The sequence below is a fragment of the Garra rufa genome, chromosome 6 (genome assembly GCF_049309525.1).
Source record: "Garra rufa chromosome 6, GarRuf1.0, whole genome shotgun sequence".
NCBI classification, from domain to species: Eukaryota; Metazoa; Chordata; class Actinopteri; order Cypriniformes; family Cyprinidae; genus Garra; species Garra rufa.
The window spans coordinates 44,703,335-44,725,612 of NC_133366.1; the positions used below are offsets into that span (position 1 = coordinate 44,703,335).

Here is a 22,278-nt window from a genome sequence, read left to right on the forward strand (position 1 = left end):
AATAGGGTAAAAAAATGACTTGATTGATTACATTAATAATTGCAAACATTTTTTGTATTACAAGTTTTCTAAAATGTTAGGTTTAAATATGCAAATGAGGCATTATTTAATTAAATATGCCCTTATTTACATACTTTTCTAGTACAAAAATCTAAACACTGAATAAAGTCAGTTTCTAAATTCTTGTTTAATTTTAAGGTTTTTACAGAGGACATTTGGGCATCTCATTTTGTCACACCATAATTCAGAAGAAAAAAAAAAACTTTGACAGGAAACTACATTATTTACCATTTTTGGGAGGGAATAAAATGTAGATTTATGGCTCATTGTAAAATAAAAATCTCATTTTGAGAAAACTGCCTTTTAAAATATGCATTGTAATTGAAATCTATTGACACAAATGGATAAAGTGCTATAAAAGAAACACTTAACAGTGTTTTTTGGATGTTTTCTTTCCACTAGTCTGAAAAAACACACAACATCTCAAACTTGATAGGTGCATGAAAAAACTTTAAAGGAATAGTTTGCCCAAAAAAATGAAAATTAACCATCCTCAGGCCATGCAAGATGTAAAGGAGTTTGTTTCTTCATCCGAACAGATTTGGAGAAATTAGCATTACATCAATTGCTCACCAATGGATCCCTCTGCAGTGAATGGGTGCCATCGAAATGAGAGTCTAAACAGCTGATAAAAACATCACAATAATCCACAAGTAATCCGAATGACCCTAGTCGAATAAATTAACGTCTTGTGAAGAAAATACCTTCATGTTTGTAAGAAACAAATCCACTAATAAAGGGGAGACACTGCAGGCAAAACAGTTTTTCATGGACCTGTCAAGATTGATATTTTGGGCTTTTTTGCTTTTTCATAAAATGTTTTTTTCAGACTAGTGGAAAGAAAATATCCAAAAGACACTGTTAAGTGTTTATCATATGTGACCCTGGACCACAAAACCAGTCTTAAGTCACTGGGGTATGTTTGTAGCAATAGCCAAAAATACATAGTATGGGTCAAAATTATTGATTTTTCTTTTATGCCAAAAATCATTAGGAAATTAAGTAAAGAATAAAGATCATGTTCCATGAAGATTTTTTGTAAAATTCCTACTATAAATATATCAAATGTAATTTTTGATTAGTAATATGCATTGTTAAGAACTTAATTTGAAGAACTTTAAAGGTGATTTTCTCAGCATTTTGATTTTTTTGCACCCTCAGATTCCAGATTTTCAAATAGATGTATCTCGGCCAAACATGGTCCTATCCTAACAAACCATACATCAATAGAAAGCTTATTCATTGAGCTTTCAAATGATGTATATATCTCAGTTTTGTAAAATTTGACCTTATGACTGGTTTTGTGGTCCAGGGTCACATATAGTACTTTTAATTACTGCCTTTATCCTGAAGGTTTTTACCAAGGGAATTTGTTAATATATAATTTGCTTGATTATACGCAACATTTTTTTTTCCTTAGAATTTGTGAAAATATATAGTTTTCTGTCTGTTCTAAGTATTTTCTGAATTATGTAGTGATAGAAATGACATATCTAAAATCCCCTCTGTAAAAACTTTTGACTCTGAAACTGATTTCATCCAGTGTTTAAATTTTTGTTCTGGAAATATATGCAAATTAGGGGATATTTCATGAAATAATGCTCCATTTGCATATTTAAACCTAACATTTAAAAAAAACGTGTAATACAAAAATGTTAGCAATTATCAATGTAATCAATCAACTGGGTAAATCAGGCAATAACTATTTGTTTATTTTTTTTTTACGTCAAGGCTGTAATGTGGTTGGTTATTAAGGGACACATGATCCAAGTTAGCTGTTAAACTTTCTCCAGTAGTAAGTAGTAATACAGACTCTCTCATCTCCCTATAGTAAGAGAATCTCTGATTGTTATAACACAAACGAACAGCATATTCGTGAGCACGGAGTGAAAACTATCAAACTGAAGGGTCGTTTCAAACCGAAGTGCTCAAAACCGGCCACTTCGATTTCGATGGGTACAACTGATGGACACTTTGGCCCCCATGATTCTTTGCATGATAATGGCGCTTCTGTATGGGCACGGGATGCCGCAGAAAGGCACTTTTAGAAACTGTTGTTTGGTCCCCTACACCCTTTAACCCCTCAAAGCTCTTCCTCCAGAAGGTAAACCCTTTGAAGGGATTAGGTCATGGGGACAACCCCTTCCAAGTTGGTTTCCATTTTAACATGTTCATCGTCAAAATTCATTTGAATGTTATTTGAGAATGACAGGGTTTTTCAATAAAGAGAGGCATGACTCTTGTTGAATCCAGTTTAACATTTAATCATATTTAAGGTCATGTTTGCACAAACAATTCAAATGAAAACAACATGCAGTCAGCATCACTCAAGAAGTGCTTTGCCGTTTTACAAGTACATGAAAATTGTTTATATTAATATCTGAACTTGTAAACAGACAAACACAGAAATCATTCAGATCATAAAGCACTTTGTAAAAAAAGAAAAGGTATTCTTAAAAATGTGTTTCTTAAAATGGCGTGAGCTGTATATTCGTTTAAATGCAACAGTATGTTCCACTTTCACCCAAATGCCTCTCGTTCTCAGACTGACAGATCTCAGAACAACACCATATGGCACTGCAGTATTTATGGCCAGCGAAAGAGTTTCTTTCATTTATTCAATCAAGAGTCTCTCTGCCTCTCCCAGAGCTCTCTCCATTTCCTCCACGTCCAAAGTGAACAATGCCCTCTCCTGCTGGAGCTTTTCATGCGCTTCCGTCAGGTCCCTCATGATGTTCTGCACTTCCTACAAGCATTCACAGAGGAGCAAACAGAGACTGACAATATCCTCACTGAACCCGTTTTAGGTCATGCCATATTCCAGCAGTTTTGGAGAGGCACACTCAATAACATTTAGATGGATTAGAACATTTCAAATTAATATTTTATCAGCTGTGGACCTGGCGTTCTGATTAATTATACAGCCTCTAGCCCAGCAGAGCAGAATGTGTGTAATTTCATCCTCATATAAATCAGTCTTAGCGAAACATTTGTATTAATGTCTGGTCAGTGCCGCAGGACATTCAAACCAGGATAAATAACCCAAGTATTTTTGAATGTTAAAAAAATACTCATGCTTACCAGTAAATTTGCTGCATGCTCTTGAGCTGTCTCACCAAACAGTTGCAGCTCAGTCAGGAGATTTTGAGAAACCGTCTGCCATTAGTAGAAACAAAATGAACAGAAAATTAATAATTCATTAGGAATCAATTTCCCAGAGTCTGGTTTAACATTAGCCCTGCAATAAACAACATTGTCACAATGGATTCTCTATGGAAAACATGCTTCAGACCAGAATTAGGATTCATTTATGTTTAAGAATGCACAAACGCAAGTAAGATCACAGCATTACAGATTACTGTACAATATATCTGATTATATAATCGATCCCTATTATATGTCCCTGCAGTCACCATGGGTCCATTTATTAGCACCTCATATTTCCAAGAGTCAAAGAATCTGAGAAAAATTATTACTATTGTTTCTTTCTTGGAAAAATATTACATTTTTTCTCAACTTATTTAGTAAAATCTTCAGGTCCTGCAAATTCTTCAGTTTCCCAGCATTTTTTTTGCATATTTGAACCCTTTCCAACAGTGGCTGTATGATTTTGAGATCAATCTTTTCACACTGAGGACAACTGAGGGACTCAAACAATTAAAAAAGGTTTAAACATTCACTGATGCTCCAGAAGGAAACACAATGCATTAAGAGCCAGGGGTGAAAACCTTTTGAATTTGAAGATCAAGATAAATTGTACTTTATTTGTCTTCTGGGAAACATGCAAATATCTTCTGTTGCTTCTGAAGGGCAACACTAAATGAAAAAAAAAAAAGATATTTCAACAAAAATATTTATCCTGTTCAAAAGTATTCACCCCCTAGCTCTTAATGCATTGTGTTTCCTTCTGGAGCATCAGTGAATGTTTGAACCTTTTTTAAATAGTTTCTAGTTTTAAATAGTCTCAATTGTCCTTAGTGTGTAAAGATGGATCTAAAAAGCATACAGTCACTGCTGGAAAGATTTCAAATATGCAAAAGATGCTGGAAAACTGAATAATCTGCAGGAGCTGAAGGATTTTTCTGAAGAACTGTGGTCAGTTTAACTGTTCTGAACAAACAAGGAACTCAGGACACTACTAAATAAAAAATAACATGGATTTTGTATGATCTCTCTTATTTTGTCAAAAATATTTACGTTTTCACAGATTCTGCAAAGGGTTACCGAACTAAAAAACCTAATATTTAAAGGATTAGTTCACTTCCAGGATAAAAAATTCCTGATAATTTCAACCCATTGGCCACCATTAAAGCCCCCTATACAGAAAAAAAATCCAATTAAAAAAATCATATAAAAATATACAAAAACAAAAAAAATGGAGTTACCATAACTTCTTTTCTTTGTTCTTCCTTCCGTTGTGCTGTCTGGCCCAACTTTTCCCCTGAAACTGAATTTGAGGTGGTTTAGGCTACAACTTAAAAAGTACTGTGCTTCATCAAGTGTCAGTCCAACAGAGAGTTAAAATAAATCATTACCTGGGTCAAGGCTTTCTGCAACAAGGAGGACATGACAGTTTCGCAGCTGTTTTTGAATCTCTCTATTTTCTCCTTGGATGTCTGTGCATCGCTGTTCCAGTTCAGTCACCGTTTCCTTAAGAACCAGTAGAAACATAAATCAATTTGACTCTACTGACAGCAACACTACTCTAAAATATCACTGTGCAGTGTGCACCATAAAACAATTAATGTATTTGAGTAAAACACTAGATCAATGATGAGTGTAATCACCTTCATTTCTTCAAGCTGTCTCTGCAGATCTTCATTTGTTGAAGTCAAAACTTTATTCTGCTCCCTTATGTCATTTTGTTGCCCATATCTTGTGGACGGCCTGAGATCAATCAAAGTAGTATGCATTTACAGTTTCTTGACTAGACAGTAGTATCATACTAGGAGTACAAAAACATTTTTAGTTAATCATATTACATCCTTTCACAGTATGGTTGGTACTTACACTTTAAGAGACCGGAGTTGGTTCTTCCTAAAAAGAAAAAAAAGAGGACATACTATTTGCACACTTAACACATTTTATTACATACTAATATATAAATATATACCTTGCCTTGCAAAAGTATTCATACCCCTTCATTTTTTTTCACATTTTGTTTTATTGCAGCATTATGTTAAACTGCTTTAAATTAGTTTTTCCCCACATCAGTTTACACTCCATATACCATGATAAAGACAAAGCTAAAACCAGATTTGCAAATTTTACAAATTTATTCAAAATAAAACACTGAAATAAGTACATTGCATAAGTATTCATACCCTTAACTCAGTACATAGTTGAAGCACCTTCACAGCCTCAAGTCTTTTTGCCTATGATGTGACAAGCTTTGCACATCTGCATTTGGCAATTATCTGCCATTCTTTGCCTCACCTTTTCACCTCTCAAGCTCTGTCAGCTTGGATGGGGGCTGGCAGACATTTTCTACAGTCCTAGTTGTTCCAAGCGTCTTCCATTATGAATAATGGAGGCTACATGCTTCTGTGAACCTTCAATGCAGCAGATTTTTTTTCTGAACTCTTCTCTAGATCATTGCCTTAATGCAAGTCTGTCACTGAGCTCTACAGGCAGTTATCTTGACCTCAGGACTTGGGATTTGCTCTGCATTTTCAGCTGTTAGACCTTTTCTGAGAGGTGTGTGCCTTTCTAAATCATACTCATTCAAATGAATTTGCCACAGTTTAACTCCACTCGAATTGTAGTAACATCTAGAAGCAATATGAATGCTCCTGAACTAAATTTCAAGTGTCCCAGAAAAGGGTATGAATACTTATGCAACCGGATCTTTTTAGTTATTTCCAATAAATTTGCAAAGTTTACAAACCTGTTTTGTGCTTTGTCATTATGGTATGTATGAGATGTAGATTGATGGAAAAAAAAAAGTAATTTAAAGCAGTTTAACATAATGCTGCAACAAAACGTGAAAAAAAAATGAAGGGGTATGAATACTTTTACAAGGCACTGTCTGTGTGTGTGTGTGTGTGTGTGTGTGTGTGTGTGTGTGTGTGTGTGTGTTAGGTGCTTACTGTAAAGAAAATGTTTGCAGAACTTTTAAACAAAGATACCCACTTATTGTCTGTGTCGTTCTTGCCATGTGCCACTCTGGATGCCACATTAGGCTGTGCAGGAAATGCCGTGTCTCTTATCTGAGCTCTCTTCATGTCTGAATGCAGCTTTCTGGAGGAACAATATCACATGTATTGCTATATTATTTAAAAAAAAAAACTGTTCCGGAAGATGAGAGAACAGTAGATACTAAAACACTGCCTGTCTGATTACATAAACACACTGAACGTAAATCATACATAGAAGTTATGTTTCGTTGATATTAAAATGGTACATTTTTAGAATAGTACGAAGAAATCTCATCGTGTTCATGTCATACTTTGTTTCTGTCTCAACAGCTCAACTGACCATTTTCCTTTTCTTAAAAACAACGCGCTTTTTTACTAAAAGATCTCACACCGTAAATCAACGTTAGTTGAAATTATTTTAAAATTAAGTATGAATGTATAACAAACTTACCACACCAAGCTAATATGAAACTGTAGATAATGTTTTAAAAGTCCCGATTTAATCCACCGCCATGAATTTTCAAAATAAACAACGTCACTTCCGGCTCCTTTGCGAATGCGTTTAGGCTTGATTTGTGTGTAATTAAATGTATGTATATAAAAATTGTAAATTGTAATATTCTTAAATCCACAATATATCCAAATAACGTTCGCTAAATTATGTATTTTGTTATATTTTATTTAAATACTTATATCCATAGACATATCTTATAACTATCCTCCGCTCCACTAGAGGGCGCGAGAGAAACACGTCACGTCTAAAGTCATAGAGAGTGCCGTGAAGAAGAGACGCGGCGGTTGAATTCAAATTTTACGAAGAAAAAAGACAAGCAGTGAATGGAGGGAAGTTACGTTTAGGTATTGCGCTTTATTATTATTATTATTATTATTTTATATTTAACTACGACCTTGACTTTTGTGAAAGTAAGACGAATTTTAAAATCTTTGCAAATCAAAAGCTGTTTGTTTTTTCTTTAGTTTAATGCTGTTGTTGTCATGAGCTTATGGATGCCTTGTCTGACAGTCAGATAGAGACACAACACACACACACTGACTGAAACTAAACACGCCTGAGGAAATACAGCAGTGTTAGAATAACGTAGATAGTGTTTAGAATGATTTTAATAAAGAAACCTAAACATTTAGTTTGTTTACTAATTTTTTTAAGTAACGTTGGTGTTTCTCATTTTCATTTTTAAGCTTGCGTGCGCTGTAGTACTCGGATGAATTGAAGATGGAGCAGCTGAATTTAGGGTAAGTTGGTCTGTTATAGTGTATCTGTATTTTTTTGTAGGTAAGAGTCATAGACTGAGTGGACAAGCTGCTTTGGATGAGTAATGCAGTTTTGCAGTTATTGATTGTGTATAAATGATTGAGTCGGGCTGTGTCTTTTTAAAATGTTCAATTTTGTATGTGTTTTACTGTGCTGAGCGTCTTTAAACTGAAGACAAATCTCAGTTATGATGAAGTCAGTTTCACAATTCTTGTTTGATTTTTTGACATAAAAGTCAGAGGGAATTTTGGGTGTCTCATTTTTGTTATTCCATAATTTGGAAAATACTTAGACCAGACAGAAAACAATATATTTTCACAATATAATCAAGTAAATTATATATGAACAAATCCCTCAGTAAAACATTCAGGATATAGACAGGAATAAAAATGTAAGGTTTGGTGTGTGTAAGTGCTACTGAAGTGGATATTTATGGCTTAGTGTAGGAGAAAAAAAACTCATTTTGAGAAAACCGCTTTTAAAAATATGAACTGTAATTGAAATCCATTGACACAAATAGATAAAGTGTTATAAAAGAAGGACTCAACAGTGTCCTTTGGGTGTTTTCTTTCCACTAGTCTGAAAAAACACTTTGTGAAAAAGCCCAAAATCTCAAACTTGACAGGTACATGAAAAAAACAGTGTTTTTGCCTGCAGTGTCTCCCCTTAACATTTTCATAACAGTTTCCATTTGCATTGCTCTAATGCAAAAATCAGAACTATTGTGTTTGTATTTAAGACTTTTCAAGTATGTTTTTTCTATATTATAAACCACTGACTGTTGCAAGTTGTGGAAGTAAACTCTTAATGGGTCTTTCATTTATAATTTAATTACATTTATAATGACTGTTTAAATGCATTTGTCTAAATAAGCATACATAAGAATTGATTTTGAAGTTGATCATTTATTTAGTTACTGTCATGAATTGACATGCAAAAAACATGTACAATTAATTTCAAAGTTATTTATTTACCTTAGATAAAATATTTAATATATAAACAAATGTAAACATTTATGTAACATAAATGTGCATGTTTAATAAGTAAGTGTTTTTCTTTCCAAGTAAATTCCACAAGATGTTATCAGAAAACAAATTGTATAACTAATCTTTGCCACTTTATTTACAGCAGTGAGGCAGGAAAATCCTCTAAGAGGAGACTGTCTTCGGTATGTATCCATTATGTCTCTGAAGTGGGTAAACACATGTTACACTTTTTGATGATTTATCTTTTCCATTGTTTTTAAAATATGATCCATTAGTATGTTTACATAGTAGTTTAGGATAAAAATATATTGCTGTTTTTCAGTGATGGAAGAATGTACAGCCTTTTCCTCTTAATTTTCTAAAATTTCGAAATGTCTAAGACCTAAAATAGTGTCCTTTATTGTCCCCCTGGCAGATTTTAAAAGCTCCTCGAACATCCATGAAAGTACTTGGAGCTGAGCAGGAGGAACAAAAGGTGATTAGGTTATTGAGTGTTTTTGAATATAAGTTTTTTTGTTTGTTTATAAAAAATAATAATAATGTTTTTTTTATGTGTATGTTTATGCAGGAGGAAATTGTCAAGCCAGTTGAGAAGAAGAGGAATTCACGAAGAGTGAGTTTTGCCACTACAAATAATGTTCGAGTGTTTACAGAGTAAGTGCAATGATGTCGATCCACTAATTTGAAGATGCAAACATAAATTACAAAATTGTAGATAATTAATTCATGATTTTTTTTTTTATTTTTTTTTTTTCACAGTGTTGCAAAGAGTGAATCTCCCGTTCTGGCATCCATACAAAATACACATGTTGGTAAGCAGTTCATTTGTTTTTAATCTGTTATCTGGTGTAATTTGTGGTTCATGGTTAAGGATTATGAGTACCAATTCTGTCAAAAGAAAAGCATTAAATATTGAAACTGTTGCATATATATTTGTACACCATTAATTTACTTTATTGTGTTTTGTTCAATACAGCAGGCGAAAGACCAAATGAAAAGTAAGTAATGGCTTATATTTTTTCTTTCGTTTTCCAAGTTGAAAATGTTTAGCTGCTTGTCCACCATCGTGCCAAAATGTTTTCCTTACTTAACCGCTCCATTTCATTCCAATTTGGCCCAGCCAGCACAGATATGGCCCAGTGGTGGAAAAGCAGTACTTGATGATTTTGTGTATCCATGTGATCTGCATCATATATTAAAAGCTGTAAATTTCTTTTTTCCTTTAATGACAGGATTTTGCGTTTTGTGGATGAGGGAAGTCACCAAATCAAAGGTAATGTTTTTAAAGAAAAAAATGTAAATATTGCTGACATTGTTCTTCAATCTGGTTCATGGTGCAAGTGGTTTTATTTAAAATAGGACAGTGTTGACTTATTCATAATTGTATAACTGTTGTTCACAATCTACTGATTTCATGAATGTATTTACATGCTTCCTGCAAATTATTTTCAGAAAGTGAACCACTAAACGTTTCCATTTCTTTCAGGCCTGGATACTTTGTTGAACACTCCTCTTTATCTGTCCCAGCATAAGGTAAGTTATCTAAGACCAGAAGGGCAAAAATATTATGATTTACAGGCTTCTGCAATTTATGACATCCTTGATTAAACTAAGTGTATGCTGCCACAGACATTTAATTTAGAGTGTGTGAATGCACAATGCTTGATTGTCAGTAACAACTTCTGTTGTTTTTGTAGTTATGTGTCTTTAATACACACCTTGTTTTGACATATACTGATTATTTTGACCTTTCGCTCTCAAATTGCAGGAGAAATTCTTCTCTGATCCAGTGCTGCAAGATGACTGTGTGGATAGAACAATGTTGCTTGGAGAGGATACTGGATACATGGATATTACTCACAGTCACACAATCACAATTGATGAGGATTATGAAATTGAAGAAGCAACAAAACCAGATTTTAGCATCAACAGGGCTCAGACGGTCCGTGGTGATCTGAATGTTGCAAGTCAGAAGGGTTTGCCACGTGAAGCAAAAGCAGAGAGGAAAAATGCTGCAAATGACTCAGACTTCAGTGCTTTTCTCGCCAGTATGAGCTTACCCACTGTAAATACCATTAAGCTCCAAAATTCTGAGGGTCAGCTTGGTAATATCTTCAGTTCGACCAATACAAGCACATCGGAAATTGATAAGGAGAATCACTTGCCATCTTTTTTAATGAAGCAACATCCAGGTGACAAGAGTAACTCACAACAGCCTCGGGGACTTCAGCGTAGACGTTCCCGTGTTGCATTTGTTGAAGACGATGATTTAGAGGAAACCAAGAGCCACACTGTTGTAATTGAAAACCAAGATAATGCTCAGTGTTTTACACCCTCTGTTTCTGTGAATCAAAGAAGAGTTTCATTCATGACATCTGGCTTTTCAAATGTCCCTGATGACATGGACCTCACTTTGAGCCAGACTGCTGCAATCAATGTTAAAGTTACAGAAAATATCACTCGCAATGTCCAGGCTGCTCTGAATCACAAGAGAGATCATTTCTCTGAGGATGATGATGCAATGGAAATGACAGGGGCATTTGATGCATCTATTCGTGAAAAAGACCACACAATGAGTATGAAGGAGCAAGCTCAGCCTTCAGTTCCCACGATAAGAAGAATGTCCTCTTTTAATATGTTTGGAAATGGAGAGACAACAGATCAAAATAAAGATGGTTATTTTCAGAACAATCTTTCAGTAGCACAGGTTGCTAATTCTGATGATATGGAAATGACAGGAACATTTGATGTATCTGTTAGAGAAAAAGACCACACCGTGAGTATGAAGGAACCAGCTCAACCTTTAATTCCCACAATAAGTAGGATGTCCTCCTTAAATATGATTGGAAATGGAGAGATGAAAGATCAAAACAAGGGTGGTCATTTTCAGAGCAATATTTCAATAGCCCAAACTACTAATTTAGATGATATGGAGATGACTGGGGCTCTAGATATATCTATTCGAGAAAAGGGGGAAGCTTTGTTTCCCAAAGCAAGCAGGATGTCTTTTAGAAATGGAGAAACAGTGGACCGAAACAAATCTGCCAACAACTTTATAGCACCGACTGCTAATTCTGACGATATGGATATGACACAGTGTCAAACTATTTTTCTTGAGGACAAACAATCAACTGGAAACAAGTCATTCAGCAACTCAAGGAAGAATTTGCCTCTTGTATCTTTATCCAGATCTGTTCGAGAAGATGAGCATACAGGCAATATGAAGGCGGAAGCTCTTCATCTAGTACCCAGAGTAAGCAAAACGTCCTGCTTTGATTTAGTTGGAAATGGAGTGTTAATGGATCACAGCAAATCAGGATACCTTCCGATAGCCCAAACCGCAAATTCTGATGAGATGGATATGACACAGTGTCAGACTGTTGTTCTTGAGGACAAACAATCAACTGGAAACAAGTCATTCAGCAACTCAAGGAATAGTTTGCCTCTTGCATTTATATCCAAATCTGTTCGAGAGGATGAGCATACAGGCAGTATGAAGGAGGATGCTCTGCGTCCAGTTCCCAGAGTAAGCAAGACATCCTGCTTTGATTTAGTTGGAAATGGAATGATAATGGATGACAACAAATCAGGACACCTCCCAATAGCCCAAACTGCAAATTCTGATGAGATGGAGATGACACGGTGTCAAACAATTTTTCTCGAGGCCAAGCAGGTCAGTGGAGACAAACCTTTAAGCAACACAAGGAAGAATTGGCCTCATACATCAGTATCTGGAACTGAAGGCAGTGATGGAATGGACATGACTCAAGCATTTACAGGGCGTATAATATTAAACGCTCTTTCGGCCTCCAAGAAGGAAAGAGGTGAAAGCATTCTGATGCCTGCTACTACAATATCAGCTCAACATAATGACAGTGACTGTATGGACTTGACATGCCAACCAAGTACTTTTGATGGGATTTCTCCCCCAGTTCCGGATGAAATGGAATTGACCAGATGCACCACTATTAACATTGACTCAAACCGTACCTGGTTAGGGGGTGGTGTGGATATAACGGCTACAAGAAGAGCACCATTCTCTGCTAATCAAACAATCACTGTGGTTGAACCTATGGAGATGACTGAGGTACACATGGCACCAATCAGTGAGCAAAAGCATAAAGCTTTTATGACTCGAAGAAAGTCAGGAGCAAGAATGATGCCCTTGATGTGTGATCCCGAAAGCACTGAAGCTGATAACCGTCAGACTGATTTCTCCAACCCTGATGACATGGACATGACACAATGTCAGACTGTTGTGCTTGAAGCTGAAAACCGCAAGAGGGCCAAACCATTCAGTAAATCCAGGAAGAGCTTGAACCTTGTATCTACATCCTCCAGTCCTGATGTTGACGGTATGGAGATAACCCAGGCACTCACCGGCAATATTGTGTTAAAGAGCTTTGTGTCCAATGAGGAAAGTAAGCATGAGAGAAATCTGTTGCCTGTAGCACAAATTTGTCAAACACAGGATGAGTCTGACTGCATGGAAATGACATGTCGAGGCAGTGCGTCATATCTGGCTATTCCCTGTGTTGATGATGAAATGGAACTAACAGGATGCAACACAATTGCAATTGACTCAAAAAGCACATTGGCAGCAAGTGCTACACAGATCAAAGTGCATGAAAGTGCACTTTGGGCATCAACATCTGTTTCTAGATGCACCGTGTCAAATGAAGAACAAAATGAGGTGAGTGAAGCTGCCAAGTGTGCTATTAACCAAGTCTTCGCCTCAAAACATATTTTCAATCTTGATAGCACAAACATTAAATGCAACAACACAGAGACAATATCCTATAGCCCAGCTGACATGCAAGCGGACAAAAATTGCGAAATGGCACATCCAAGCAATGTGATGACGGCTGATGAAGACGATGACATGCAGGTTACAAACGTCCTTACAATGCCTATTGAAACAGACAAAAGTGTTTCATCTAATGAGAAAGAAGCACATTTAAAGCCTTTCTATGACACTAGAAATGAAGAGGAGGGTCAAGCACTTTGGCCTAACAAGGAACAAAGTACAAGCTCAATCCAACTTGAAGGTTCCTCAAATGATTCTGTAATTGATTCCTTTATTAAAGAAGAGCTGCAACATGTAAAAGCAAGACGGAGGAGTCTAGCTGACTTTCAAATGGACCTTCACAACATGTCACGGCGTATCCAGGAAGAGCACAGAGTGATGACGGGAAGCACAACTGCGCCTCTGCCTCCTTGTTCCCTCCCAGAGAATTCCCTTAAAGAGCAGTGTGAAATGGACATTTCCAGTCAGCCAACTTCAAATGTCACGCCTAACATCAAACAGATAAATAATTCTGTTCAAAATGAGAAGACTACACCTTTTAGTCTTAAAAAGAAGGCTTTCTCGTCAAGGTTGTCACTATGTGGTATCGTACCAAAACTACCGAAACGAGCTACAACTGCAACTCCTAACAAAACTGTGACCATAAGTACTAATGATTTACAATGTCTCCAACTAGAGAAACATTTTGATGTTGTTGAACAAAATAGTAACTGCAAAACAGTCGATATTAATGACGAAGAATTCCCTGAAATGAGCAGCGAAGAAGACTTGTCACGGAGTCTTGAAAATTGGCCAATTAACAAGCAAGATTCACTGGAAGGTTCTTCAGCTGTACCTAAAATTGAAGAGCCTTTGGAGAATAGTGTCTTTGAGTCAGGCACAAGTCCATGTTTTAAAAGGCCACATCCAGAGGAAGACCCTATTACAGCAGAACGAACCAAGAAAGCTTGCGTTTCTGACATGGTAGGCACAAAATGTTAATAATTTTCATTTTAATACTTTGTTTGCCTGGTATTTCCTGCTACACGCTTAGAGGATGTTCTGTAATAAAGTGTTAAGCGTGGGCTCCATTGTTGTGCATTATTATGCTAATGCCTGAGATTCTGTCTCCTCAGGGGCCTGACTGTCATGAAGCTGCCGTACAGTGGGAAGGTAATTTTACAAGGCATGCCGCTCAGGATCCCAAGGCAAAGACAATTGAAGATACAGGAGTGTCTGAGTCCAGTGAGTTACTTGTGTCAGTTCTCACACACAGTGAAATGTTTATGCACTTTGCAAAACCATTAAGAAGGTTTTAGTGTGGTATAATTCTAAAAAAGAAAATGTGTCTGCTTTATAGCTCTCAGATGCTCACAGTTCGACTCGCATATGGATAGGACGCTGGATCTCGTATTTGATTTCAACAAGGTAGCATTATTTACACACACTCTCATTATCCACTATATTTAAAAGGATTTTTGTGTACTGCCTATCACTGTTGCTCATATTTGACATAAGATATTTGAACAAACCTCTAACCTTAAAGGAGAAGTTCACTTCCAGAATAAAAATGTATAGATAACTTACTCACCCCCTTGTCATCCAAGATGTTCATGTCTTTCTTTCTTCAGTCGTAAAGAATTTTTTTTTTTTTTTTTTTTTTTTTTTTTTGAGGAAAATATTTCAGGATTTCTCTCCATATAGTAGACTTCTATGGTGCCCCTGAATTTGAACTTCCAAAATGCAATTTAAATGCAGCTTCAAACGATCCCAGCCGAGGAAGAAGGGTCTTATCGAGCGAAACAATCTATTATTTCCTAAATAAATGTAAAATTTGTATACTTTTTAACCTTAAACGCTGTGTATCCTGGTTCATGACAGTAAGGGTATGTCGAAAAATCCCATCTAATTTTCTCCTCCAACTTCAAAATCACCCTAAATGGATGTTTTACCTTTTTTTGTAAAGGGCGTTTGATCATCTTTGCATGTTCCCTTTGTAAGCAACTGGGTCGGTACTTCTGTAGTCATGTAGGACGATTTTGAAGTTGGAGGAAAAAAATTGATGTTTTTTGACCTACCCTAATTGTTTTGAACCTAATTGTTTGGAAGTTCAAACTCAGGGGCACCATAGAAGTCCACTATATGGAGAGAAATCCTGAAATGTTTCCCTTGAAAAACATAATTTAGACTGAAAATAGAAGCACATGAACATCTTGGATGATAAGGGGGTGAGTAAATTATCTGTAAATTTTTGTTCTGCAAGTGATCTTCTCTTTTAAATATTTATATATAAATATATATATATATATATATATATACTTTACCATATAACTCGCCCCATATTGTATTTGTGACGGACATGAATGATACTTTTAAATGGGTTAATTGTTTAGAATCTCTGAAAATATAAAAATTTAGTTGTTTATTACATTCTTTTGTTTTCAGAAACTTGAGGACGGAAGCATCACAGTGAATGAGTTCTTAAGCCACTTTGGTATCAACTTCGTCATTCACAGATCCAGACCAAGTGCTCTGCCTGACAGTGTAAGTGGTCTGGCTTTCTCTGGCTCTTTTTGTGAACATAATATGTTACGGTTGTAACACATCTTTCCTTTTTCAGTGTAGAGCCGGAGAGACACTCACCATGGAGTATTTGCTCAAAGAAAAATACATACACCACCCCAAGCAGAGAGTATATGAGCAAGACTGCAAAAATCTCACAGAGATAGTAGAGAGGTATGTACCAGTCTGACTTCGATAATGCTGACACTAAAACACTACAACTGCAGATTTTGGTGTGCCAAAAATGATATATTTATATATATAAAATTATACTAATCTAGTACTATTACTAAATTAACTGATTTCTTCATAGACTTAAAGAACAGATGCCTGAACAAGAGAAATCCATAGGATGCATCAATGGCGCCCTTCAGCTAGAGTTATGTACTCTCTCTGAAGAGAAAGTATGTTGTTTTCATAGCGAATCCTGGATCATTTTATGTTAAAGCATTCAAATCATAGCTTATATTGCACATCTTTGGGGTTAAATCTTCATCCTTGTTTGTTTTCCTCAGTTAAAAAGGTTTGGCTCCAAGTTGAAAGAGCGAAGAGTTTACTTTGGAAAGAGAAGCAAAGCACTTTCACATGAAATGAAAGGAGTCTTGTATTCGGAGCTCATCAGAACAACTCAGGTAGGAGCTTTTTTGTTGATTTTGTTAAAGGTGAGGTCTAATGCTATTTCATGCATTCTAATACTGTTAAAGAGTTGAATTCTCATGCGTAGCCAAAGTTTAAAAAAACTATTTGGACGTATGACAGAGTATTTCTATGTCAAATACACTCCTTCAGGGTTCGTATAAGTTTCCGAAAGTTTTTTTCTGAGTATGGCCCTGTATGACGTAATTAAGGGTGAAATTCCCTGTATGGGCACTTCTCCTGGAAGAGCGGGCACACACATTAACCAGAGCGAGAGCAAGAACATGCCTATCAACATGCTTTATTCGGGTTACGGAAGTCGTCGGCAGCACTGCGCAGGTCTTGCTCGAAAAGGATTTGTCATTTATTTCTAGATCCCGGAATCAACAGTGTCACCAAAGAAGTGTGTTTTTGGTTGTGAGGGAAAGATAACCTTGTTCAGCTTCTAAAAGAACCCAGCGTTAAGTGAAATTATTTATGTCGATGAAAAAAGCACATTGGCAGCAAGTGCTTTCGCTACGCAAAAGCTTTGCGTGCTTGTGACTCTTTAGCTGATTTGAGAAATTCTGATACATAGACCCTAGGAAATTGATTGGCTGGAGCTCACTTTTATTTCCTTTGTATGGGTTTTCTTTTAAAAGCAGAATTAAGTAGGGCGAAATGAAGGACACAACCTTTTTAAATGATAAAAAATAGCCCTTATTCTTCAGTTACATTACAGCCGTGAACTTGATTTACTGCTGCTAGAATTTAATTGGACATAATGAGTAGGTGCAAGATCATCAGTCATCAGTATTTTCAGTCTGCTTTCCCAGAAGAAAAGGTTATAATTTTGGGATGTGTTTACCTGCTAAATGTTTTTGCAGTTAGCTTTTTAACTTTATTTTCTTGAAGTAACACTAGTGCTAACCAACACTGACTAAAAGCCTTAACTGTTGTGTATCTGTATTTCTCCAAATACATTTAGGATGCAAAACAGAGCCTGATATCTAAAATCAAAGAGACAGATGAGATGATTGAAGACTTGGATGGATGCATTAATGATTTAGAAACTGGTATGGATTTTCTTCTTGGCTCTGTTTCATGTTTAAATGTGTAGACCATGAAGTATAACGTAATCATATACAAATACCTTTTTCCTCTAAACTAGAACTTGCATCTGTAGAAGCCATGATTATGGGAGATCATCTTGATGCTCCTCAAACCAGACCAGCTTTGAAAGCCAAGGAAGAGAGTAAGTACAATTCTTTTATATAGAATTGTATAGCTTTATGAAGCTAGTAAGAAAGATGTAATGGTTTGTCTGTGTTTTTCCTTTCTCTACTAATAGATTTACATAGGCTTAATTCAGGTGTCACCGAAAAGGAGAGGTATGTATATTCTTTCAACACCATAGGAAGTGTTTAAGATATCAATTTTGTGTTAAACGCTATAATTCTGACATTTTAGAGAAATTGGTGAGTTGGAGATTCAGCTGAGGACTTTGGAGAGCCAACAGGAGAAGCTGCAAGGGGAATCCAATTGCCTTAAGAGTAATCTTGCAACCTTGAACAGGTATTTGTTTTTCTTGTCCTTCATTTAAAACCGATTGTAGCAGTACTTTGGCACCCCGTCTACTGCAAGCACAGTACGCAAGTGACAACAATTGTAGAACTCCCCTATTATAATCAATTTAGCTGTCTTAAAGAGCAGCAAACAATGCAACATCGCTCCCTTGCTGTGAGGACAGCTTTGTTGATTATAATCACTTGCTAGCTTTTCCAGCTAGTACTGGAGACAAGCTAGCAGAAGTAAAACTTCCATGCTTAACCTGTTTTGTTGGGTTCAGTAGATTTAATAATCTTATTATTATTTTACTGCTATGCCTAGTCCATATATTTTACTATGTAAATGCATATATATTGTGCTGAAGGTATGACGATTTTTCTTTCAGTTTGAACGAGTGGCGTCTTAATGCGACAGATGAAAGGGGGGCTTTGTTTACCTTTCTTCACAAAACTGTGCATCTCCAGGTGAACCTGCAAACACCTGCTGGTGAGTTGATTATTGCTTTATAATTACTCCTAGTGGTTTTTCTTCATTACTGTCACATAGTAGCATGAAATACTCTCTTGTCTATTAGGAAAGGAATGGATGACTGAGGATGTGGAGCGAAATATAGATGTAAGCTTCCAGTTGCACCTGGATGGTAAGTGAACAGTAAATTAATTTTCATTATCTTTTTAATTAATTTATTTATTTACATTTTTTTGTTTATAATTCATTTTGTATATATCTCTTTTGTTTTTCTCCTGATGATTTTTTTTTTAAGTGGAAAACTCTGAGTGTAATGCAAGCATGGTTCACAAGTTACTTGCACTATACTATCATTCTCAAACTCACTGGACACAAAGGTATCCAACAACCCGACATATACCAGAGGTAAGCACTAACTCATGTACATTCATATTTAAATTAATTCATTAAAGTGTCTTTAAAGACATAGTTTACCCAAAAATTAAAATTCTGTCATTAATTACTCACTCTCATGTCGTTCCAAACCTGTAAGACCTTCGTTCATCTTTGGAACACAAATGAAGATATTTGAAATCTGAAAGCTTTCTGACCCTCTATACGCCTTATTCAGCCCGCTGCCATTTTGAATCGAAAACGAGGCTGTGAGGGATAGTAGTCCAGCAGCGCCCACTGTGGCGCATTGTTGCGTACCGGGATGTAGATCGTATAGCCGTAAAATAATAGGTTATTTCACATTTTTCCACAGGACAAAGAGCTCCAGAAAACGTGGATTGTTCGACAGGACATATAACCTAACTTTCAGGTAACAATATTGCATTTTTTTGAGAAAATGACTGTGGAAAGACTGCTAATTTCTAATGGCAGCATGTTTATCTTCCTTTAAACGCTTACACAGAGTTTTTCAAATGATGTTATATAGATTAAAATGCTTAATGGTTTGTGTTAAGAGCCTGCAGCTAGGTCATAAGCGTCTTCCCGACCTTTATTATGAAATTACGATAAACATGACATTTTCCTTGTCTAAAGCAAGACAGAAACAAAAAAAAAATGTTCTGAATATCATTTTGCGATTTTAAAAGGGGTTGACATCAAACACTACATGGCAAACTAATAAATAAATGTTATCTTTTGATCGCTTTGCATAAAAATAAACTTTCAACCCACTGTTTTTTGTATGACTTAACATGTTGTCTGAAAGAGGCTTACGATCTAACTGCAGGCTCTTAACACAAACTATTAAACATGTTAATCTTTAAAACATCATTTAAAAAGAATATCTTTTTCATTTACAATCGCAAGGTTTTCTTTTCGTGAGGTCTTAGAGTCCAGGTAAACACAGACGGAGCTGAACCCTCCTCAAGCGTCCTAATTCCAGTCAGTGTTTTTGAAAAACAATCCTGAGTAAAATGTTGAGCACTTTTGTGTTCTTTGTAATCTATACAAAATGGAGATATTTAGTTTAGTTGTTGTAGTAGTACATAACATGTTAGCTCTGCGTAAACGTTTAAAGGAAGATAAACATGCTTGCATTATAAATTAGCAATTAGCCAACCGGCTAGTTTCCACAGTCATTTTCTTAAATGCAATATTGTTACCTGAAAGTGAGGTTATATGTCCTGTCGATCAATCCACGTTTTCTGGAGCTCTTTTTCCTGTGGAAAGATGTGAAATGACCTATTATTTTACGGCTATACGATCTACATCCCGGTACGCAACAATGCGCCACAGTGGCCGCTGCTGGACTGCTATCCCTCACAGCCTCGTTTTCGATTCAAAATGGCAGCGGGCTGAATAAGGCGTATAGACAGCAAGGGAACTACCACAGAAAGGTCAAGGCACAGAAGCGTAGTAAGGGAATCAATAAAATAGTCCATGTGACATCAGTGCTTCAACCATAATTTAATGAAGCTACGAGAATTGTTTTTGTGACTTTATTCAAAATTTTTTCTCTTCCTTGTCACTGTCCGTCATGCGTCGTGGTACTCTACTTAATGGCGGCAGACGGAAGAGAAGAATTGTTGAACCACTGATGTTACATGGACTATTTTAACAATGTCCTTACTACCTTTCTGTGCCTTGACTGTGGTAGTTCTCTTGATGTCTATGGAGGGTCAGAAAGCTCTCGGATTGGTGAGTAATTAATGACAGAATTGACAGAATTTTCCTTTTTGGTTGAACCATCCTTGAATATTTGGAGACATTGTTTTGCTACAAAGGTGTGCACATGTTTTAGAAGATCTAGTATAAGTAATGTACGGCAAGAAGATGAGAAGTCTCAGTGTTGTTGGATCATTTCTCAACAGCTGCTTCATGACATCAGTTTGGTGGTGGCTCGTCTCAGGCTTTTGGGTGAGGAGATTCACCGGCTAAAGAAGTGGGGAGGATTGAAGCTTCGCATCCTGAAGATCACCTGTATGGACACACGGTATGTTACACCTTTTATCAGCTTTTATTCATGCACTTTTCCTTGCTGTGTTGAGCCATAGTGCTTATGTGGATGACACAGATTGAAGTTACGATATTAATCTAAATCTAAAAGACCAAAAACATAAACATTTGTGTCATCTCGAAGGCTTTGCACACCTGCTTTTAGAAAACGTTTGTAACCGTAACGACATATTAATGAAAATATAAACATCTGGCTTATTTTTTTTTTCTCACTTTTTCAGAGTTCATATCGTCTTTTCAAGTCTGAAAGCGTTTGAAAAGTTCGAGTTAAGTCTGATGGTCACTCCAGACTATCCCTTTGGGCCACTTCATATACAGGACTTCAAAAAACACATGGGGAATACAAGGTTTGAAAGCAATTAACATTTTTAGATCACAACAGGTTGTTATCTGGCAATGTGAGTGAAGATAACATCACCTCCATTAGACAGGATTGTAATTCAAAAGAAATATTATGAAGTCTCTAGGCAGCGTTTAGTGAAACACAATAGCTTTCCACATCTAATTGTTCAAACAAAATATTCAAGTAATATTAATTGTACCTCAGTCTCTTGGACAGAAATATTGTTTATGACTAGAGTACTTTATAGCACAAAGCTTCCTCTAGAACAAACCAATTTTCACTTTTATACTTTAGATGAAATGCAATTCACATTGGTGCTGAGAGTGGCAAAATTCTGAATAAATCAAAAGCATTTCTCTCAAGATCATTCATCAACATGCAGTCCATGGTACACTGAAATGGAAATATTGCCAACAGCTACAATGATGTTCACTTGATAAAGGTATTCACATTTTGTGTTGATATTGTGTCTGTTTTATGCTGGCTGTCTTCTGTAGGTTGAGTCAAATTGAAGACATCATATCATCAGTCAAACCGGCCAAGAACTATCTGACAAAAGTCCTCAAGAAGATCCACGACGACCTCCTGTGCTAGGATCTCAGGCCTTGTTGTTTACTCTGTTCTTTACTCTGTTCTTTTAAATGTTTGTATATATTGAATGTTTGTTTTAATCAAAAATAATAATTAAAAATGTAGCCACAAACCACGCCAAGTTTTCTTTACATTTTTGTCCTGACTGGATGCTTATCTGTTGTTCAGTCATGAATCCAACTATTGGGATATGATATAACGGAGCCTCTGCTACTGCTGATGGTAATCACATATGAAGAATGCAGGTAATCTTGGCTATTTGGGTGAATGATGGGATTGATTCTCTTTGGTCCCCATTTGTGCTGCGCTTTATTGTGGATGTTCATTATGGTTTGAGTTTGGAAATGTAAAGAAATGTGCAAATAGTAGCAAACAGTGTTAAAGTTATTCCATTTAAATCTAAGATTTAAGATCAAATTAAAAATCTGACAACCAATGAA

General features: G+C 36.1%; 2 protein-coding genes across 2 annotated transcripts; one reads left to right on the forward strand and one right to left on the reverse strand.

The window, feature by feature from the left end:
* Positions 1-2,320: 2,320 nt before the first annotated feature.
* knstrn (kinetochore localized astrin (SPAG5) binding protein) lies at positions 2,321-6,734 on the reverse strand. Its single transcript, XM_073843337.1, has 8 exons — positions 6,649-6,734; positions 6,193-6,300; positions 5,071-5,097; positions 4,848-4,947; positions 4,596-4,710; positions 4,446-4,507; positions 3,142-3,216; positions 2,321-2,806 (listed from the first exon to the last, which is right to left on the reverse strand). The coding sequence occupies exons 2-8, from the start codon at positions 6,282-6,284 to the stop codon at positions 2,675-2,677; spliced, it is 603 nt and encodes a 200-aa protein (XP_073699438.1). The 5' UTR covers positions 6,285-6,300; positions 6,649-6,734; the 3' UTR covers positions 2,321-2,674.
* Positions 6,735-10,231: 3,497 nt separating this feature from the next.
* knl1 (kinetochore scaffold 1) lies at positions 10,232-21,954 on the forward strand. Its single transcript, XM_073842832.1, has 17 exons — positions 10,232-14,226; positions 14,379-14,487; positions 14,603-14,670; positions 15,688-15,786; positions 15,863-15,978; positions 16,118-16,208; positions 16,320-16,436; positions 17,408-17,495; positions 17,591-17,674; positions 17,771-17,810; positions 17,890-17,994; positions 18,374-18,474; positions 18,563-18,628; positions 18,752-18,861; positions 20,760-20,881; positions 21,126-21,251; positions 21,745-21,954. Exons 1-17 carry the CDS (start codon positions 10,276-10,278, stop codon positions 21,839-21,841), a joined length of 5,490 nt encoding a protein of 1,829 aa, XP_073698933.1. The 5' UTR covers positions 10,232-10,275; the 3' UTR covers positions 21,842-21,954.
* The last annotated feature ends 324 nt before the right edge of the window (positions 21,955-22,278 follow it).

Excerpts from the sequence above, each read along its gene's own strand:
- knstrn (XM_073843337.1), bottom strand. The coding sequence starts at position 6,284 with ATGAAGAGAGCTCAGATAAGAGACACGGCATTTCCTGCACAGCCTAAT. Across the intron at positions 4,711-4,847 it reads GACAGCTTGAAGAAATGAAG|GAAACGGTGACTGAACTGGA; the intron begins GTGATTACACTC and ends CTGGTTCTTAAG. Across the intron at positions 3,217-4,445 it reads AACAAAGAAAAGAAGTTATG|ACGGTTTCTCAAAATCTCCT; the intron begins GTAACTCCATTT and ends TACTAATGGCAG.
- knl1 (XM_073842832.1), top strand. The coding sequence starts at position 10,276 with ATGTTGCTTGGAGAGGATACTGGATACATGGATATTACTCACAGTCAC. Across the intron at positions 14,227-14,378 it reads AAGCTTGCGTTTCTGACATG|GGGCCTGACTGTCATGAAGC; the intron begins GTAGGCACAAAA and ends CTGTCTCCTCAG. Across the intron at positions 18,475-18,562 it reads GAACCTGCAAACACCTGCTG|GAAAGGAATGGATGACTGAG; the intron begins GTGAGTTGATTA and ends CTTGTCTATTAG.